Source organism: Alligator sinensis, unplaced genomic scaffold (assembly GCF_000455745.1).
Source record: "Alligator sinensis unplaced genomic scaffold, ASM45574v1 scaffold572_1, whole genome shotgun sequence".
Classification (NCBI taxonomy): domain Eukaryota; kingdom Metazoa; phylum Chordata; order Crocodylia; family Alligatoridae; genus Alligator; species Alligator sinensis.
This window is the reverse complement of record NW_005842288.1, coordinates 604,586-610,158: the sequence shown is the minus strand read 5'-3', so window position 1 is coordinate 610,158 and position 5,573 is coordinate 604,586. Positions and strand designations below refer to the sequence as shown.

Below are 5,573 nucleotides of genomic sequence, written 5' to 3'. Positions count from 1 at the left end.
TAATGACCCAAGATGGTGACCGCAAGTGCTATAATGAAACTCGCTGAGCACTAAGTGAAATCAGGTATCAATTTATGATAAACATTATAGCAAGATAGTGCTAAGCAAAACAGCATTAAGCAGGGGTTGCCTGTATCCAACAGGCTAGGGAACAGTCACAGACAAAAGCTACATTAGATTTTTGGGGCATGTCATTATCCCACAGGAAGCAATAAAGAAATCACATACTATCATGAACTTAAGAGAAATGTGTCTGGTGGGAAATGCTTCTTATTAAACACACATTCTGCACAGCACATCCTTTAAAAAGGATTATTTCTTTTAGTTTTTTTAAGGGTCTTGGACATCTTGGCCTTCAGACTCCTCTAAACTAGTGACTTCAAATAAGGACTGTTAGCTGAGCTGGGAATAGCCAGGGCAGAGCATGCTCCAACTGCATCCGTTACCCCTCTATGTCAGTATTGACTTTACTCCCTAGACCAGAGAGTGTCAAGGGTATTCTCTGGGTACATGGATTCCACCCTCTTTACAGTACAAAGGACACAATGCACATCAGGATCTGGGCCAACATTGCCAACAGACAAGAATTCTCTGAAGTACACTGCAGACATTTTTTCCTTGGAAATTTTAGAATGCTGCTAACAGGAAAAGATACATATTTTTTCTTTACATAATCTGTATTATGCCAGAGTAAAATGACACATCTTGCAATTTAAAATACTGTGGACGAAACCACATATAATGTAGATAAGTGGTGTGTAGATTATTTAACAGTAAATCAGCATAAACTGGGAAAATGACAGAGTATCAGGGAAGGCATCTAACAGAAGGGTGCAGAATAAACCAGATATAAAAGTGTTACAAGCAATTTATTCCACTGCAATGTAGCAGGCACCGTTTTTTCCACCCTCCCAAAATTACAGGAATTACAGGACTATTCCATATGAAGCAGGATATCATCTGTTAACGTGGAAACACCCTTTCTGAGTATTAGCGCTCTTCGATAGGGCTGGGAGGTATAAAATATGCATACTATAGTCCAATTTAGTTATTAACTATTTTATGTTTTATCTCCAATACACATGTACCTTTTTCTGGCCCTGATCTAAGAAAGCATTTAAACATGTGCTGAAGCGTGGGATGTAAGTACTTGCTTAAAGTTCAGCATCAGTTCAAGTGCTTTCCTGAGCTGGAGTAGTTTCCTGTTCATTCAGCACCTGAATGTGGGAACTACTGCACACTGGATTTATCCTGAACCTAATGATTGCTGAAACTGGGGGGAACCACTTAGAAGGCACTGCATGGGATTGAGTTTTCTGCATAAACTTTAGCATAAATTACAGGATTAAAGGAAGCATAATGATGAATTGCATTATAGGGCAGATTTCTATAAACAACAACTACTGTGACAGATACTAAATTAGTATATTTAAATCATAGAAAATTAAGGTTGGAAGGAATCTCAGGAGGTCATCTAGTTCAACCCTTCAGGACCAACCCCAACTAAATCATCCTAGCCAAGGCTTTGTCTAGCCCAGGGGTAGCCAACCCCCAAGCACATGTGCCAAAGTGTGGCATGCAAAGGCATTTTGCTTGGTACATGCGCCTTGGGGAGGGGGCTGGGGCTGTGCTGCCACAGCAAGGATTGGGCCCCTCAGCTCTCCCACCATCCACCCTTGGCATGCCAACATCTCACAAGCCAAGGTTGCAGGAGTTTTTGGCACTAGCTCAAAAATGTTGCTGGCCCCTGGTCTAGCCGGGTCTTAAAAACCTCCAAAGATGGAGATTGGAGGTTTTTAATTAATTGAAAGTTTAAAATTCATTACTACTTAGGAATACTGTTTTGCTGTAAACGTAAGGAAGATTTTGAGTCAGTTTTTTGCTCTGCTCCTTCCTACAGCTGCTCTTTCAGATGTGGACAGCAATTTGTCACGATCATGGTCAAAGATTTCAGGTTTTGTTAAAAGCTTAGATTCTGCAGGCAGTAGCTCTCACCTGGTAAGGCTTTTTGCCACTGATAAGTGCATTTTTAAAGCCACTATTTGAATAAGCATTCCATTCTCCCCATGAGGCTGCAGAACATAACTGGGTAAAAATTCTTAAAGTAATGTCCTAGATAAAATATTACTGGGCGAGGTCATTTCATTTAGAAAAATCAGTTAGTGGCAGCAAACTGCCTTCTAAAATGTCAGTAGAATTTTATTATATAGACTTGGGCAAATTTTTAGGCACTTCACATTTTTTTTATTCCCTTTCTTTGGGGGAAGAGAACCTATAAAGAAACATGTCAGGATTATCATTTCTATTTTAAACAAGAAAAAAATCTTTTCACAAACATATTCTTTCATAAACATACAAGATTCTTTCAAAAAACCTACTGAAGCTAAATTGGATATTCACCATGCCTACCAACCACTCTAATAGATCTTCAGTTCAGAGAAATGAAAGCTAAAATGTACACTCATTATCCTTGTTATAAAGTAATTACTTGAGCCAGAAATTATTTTCTTTGAATTTTCACAAAGACCATACAAAGCTGCACTTATGGTAATTATATATGTTACTTTACTTGCTTACTTGAATTCCCTTTCACTTGCTAACCCCATGTTAAGCATAGCCTTTGCCTATAACTCAAGCTTCAGATCAAGCCAACTATATGATGACTAATGGAAAAACTGCTGTATCCTTTCAGATCAATACTATAAATATTAATAGCCAATGTACTAGAAGCAATGACGTTCTATGAATCTGTAAATTCATGGTTCCGTTACACACAATCTCTTATACACTGATCTCAGGAAGTAAACAACAGCATGCGCTATTACATGTTTCTATTTTAGTTGAACAGGCAATTTATTGTGTAAAGAAACTAATTTGAGAATACGGATTCAAATAAACAGAGCTCTTAATTATTTCAAGCCCTCTTCACCACAAAATGTATGTTCACAAATGCATCTTAGGATGTAAAGTGAGTCTACGTAAATTTTTTCCCAGTACTTCTCAACTTTCTCCCCTTTGCCCACTGACTGACAGAGGCTGCTTGGAGTACAACAGTGATGAAAAAGCACAGAAACAGGAGCAGAATGAGAACTTACAAAATAATAATTCTGTATCTACAAGTCCCATTGCTGGCAGATTTAGGTCTTTTAAGCTTTTTGTGGCAAAGACATGTGTTTCTACAACAACAAACACAAAGAGAACCTGATCTGTAAGGGGGCCCGGCCCTTAGGCTCTTCTGTAACCCAAATCATAAAAGTATGTCTCAATATACACAAAACAGGCATCTTTAAAAACTACAAAATGATCTTTACTACAGTTTTGCTCATATTCCCTATATTTTGAACAGAAAACAAATTTTAACTACATTTGATTACTGTTTGCTCTAAATGATGGTTTAAGTACTGACCCATGTATTATCCATTCTGTCCATTATGTAACTCAGTCTGAGTTCTGCTGCTACTCCCCTGGATTTAATGTCAGAGAGGTGCACTTATATACAGTCAATTACCAAAAAATCATTCAATCGCCTTCAGTTTCTTTAAGGCCATTTGCTTTATTTCATTCAATTCACTGGTAGTGGCAGCTTCTTTAATTTTACTGCCTTGTCCTACCTGTGCTTTCACCATTGTGCTGTAGTTTCTTCCATCACTGTTGATTATGGTTCCTTTATTAAATACACCAAATATCCAATTAAAACTGCCATTTAAGAGCTGTGATTAATGGCCTAGTAAAAATGTTGGATAACTAGCAATGCCTTGGAAACATAGGTGGCCTTCTATATGGTTCATTATTCCATGCCAAATAAAAGCTATGGACGTCATTACTACTCTTATGGACACCAGAATCATCCTTTTGGCATCTGGAGCGATGAAGGGTGGAGTTTTCAAAGCTACTTGTTGTTGGTACAACTCTGTTCCCACTGAAGTCAATGTTAAAAATCTAATTGTCTTAGAAAAAGGAGAGCTAGGTCAATTCAGAGTGCACTTAAAAACCTCTCCTTGTGCAGTATGCTCTGAAAGCAGAAATTCAAGATGCCTTTGTTGGCTTTTGGAAAAGGAATGGAATGGAGAGAGGAAGAATAGTGAAGAAGCACAAAAAAGTGATAAGAGCTAAACAAAGGACAGACTTTTTCGTTATTCTTCTTAATGTCCTCAAAAAGTTTTGCTCATCAAAGAGGACCACTCTGCCCTGTTACATTTCTGGCACATGGCTTTTCTAGTTTACTTGAAAATTATGTATTGGCTACGAGGCTCTTTCCATGTTTTTGACTCTTGCTTTAGAGAACTAGTGCGTGTGATAAAGTCATGACAGAATGAGGTTACTGCAGAAATGACTCATTGTTGAATAACCAAGTGTTTACTCTACCAAAACTGCATGTAACTGGACTGCCACAGTTTTTTCAGGTTTTCAGTTTTATTGTAAGATGTAGCTTTTAAATGTCAGTGCATCAGAAAAAAATGTGATCTCCTTGGGTGGCTTAGCTCTCTTTGTGTATGTTTGTTTACAGGAGGCACTCTTCCGGTTTTCAATTGAGAAATAAAGCCACTGAGTACATCAATGAAGAACTTCTTTCTTGAATTATAGAGGGCGAATTAGCTGAAGAAAGAACCTTTCTTGAAGTGGAATGGGAAAGCTTTGCTAGGAAAGGCCAGTTGGATGAAAGCACGATTCCTGTGGGGTTTTGGTGTGGCCATTCACAGATTCTAGTTTAGGGTCTATGCATGTTATGCTAATTTCACTATTTGAAGATACTTGACCCATTTATTTAGCTATATAGACCAGTTCAAGTACACTCTTTTAACATAAATGTATTTAAAAGTTGGGTTGTGTCCTGTTCTTTGTAGATATACAAGGAGAGAAAGCACTTGTATACGGGCCTGACCTATTGCTCAATGAGCGCAATGGCAGATTTTCCAACAATTTAAGTGAGTGTTGGATTAAGCCCTGTACCCATGTAAAGACTAGAGGAATAATCCCAGTGCACAAGGACAGGTGCAATCTAGGTCTTAATGTTGGATTGACCCTGAGTTCTCAGCATCTTGCACAAGGACTAGGACCTCAAAACAGGCTAAGAGAGAAGGTGGGATTTTATACACACCTTTCCCATTGGTTAGTCGCGTTAAGTTGGTGTAGGCAGAGCACAGGTCAGTCTACCCTGTAAAAGAACAAAGAAGCCACTGGGATCTGCGCTTCCTCACAGCCCTAGTCTGTAAAAGATCACTGTTGCATACTTGCTCCCTAACCTGCACCCTCATAGAGACAAAAGCATAAAGCCACAATCTTGCCCTTAGTGGCTAGAATGATGTTGCTAAGAAGGGAAATCAATAGACATTTTATTAGGTTAAAATTACATGCAGGCTCTGGTCCTATATGCAGGAGCAGAAACCTAATGCTTTCAAGAGAATGTCAATAAGCTTTGGTGTCAAGTCAGAAATGTACTGGGTTGTGATTGCTAAAATTCATTCTTTCTGTGGTTCATATTACCATTTACCACATTCATAGATTCATAGATGTTAGGGTCAGAAGGGACCTCAATAGATCATCGAGTCCGACCCCCTGCATAAGCAGGAAAG

The 5,573-nt window shown here is 38.6% G+C and overlaps 1 protein-coding gene across 1 annotated transcript in view; it reads right to left on the bottom strand.

Moving 5' to 3' along the window:
• Positions 1-3,515: 3,515 nt before the first annotated feature.
• LOC102374576 (vesicle-associated membrane protein 2-like) overlaps positions 3,516-5,573 on the bottom strand; it is a 35,084-nt gene continuing 33,026 nt past the window's right edge. The window contains exon 5 of the mRNA XM_006028082.1: positions 3,516-3,664. Within this exon, the coding sequence (XP_006028144.1) occupies positions 3,516-3,664 (149 nt within the window). The remainder of the gene's footprint in view (positions 3,665-5,573) is intronic.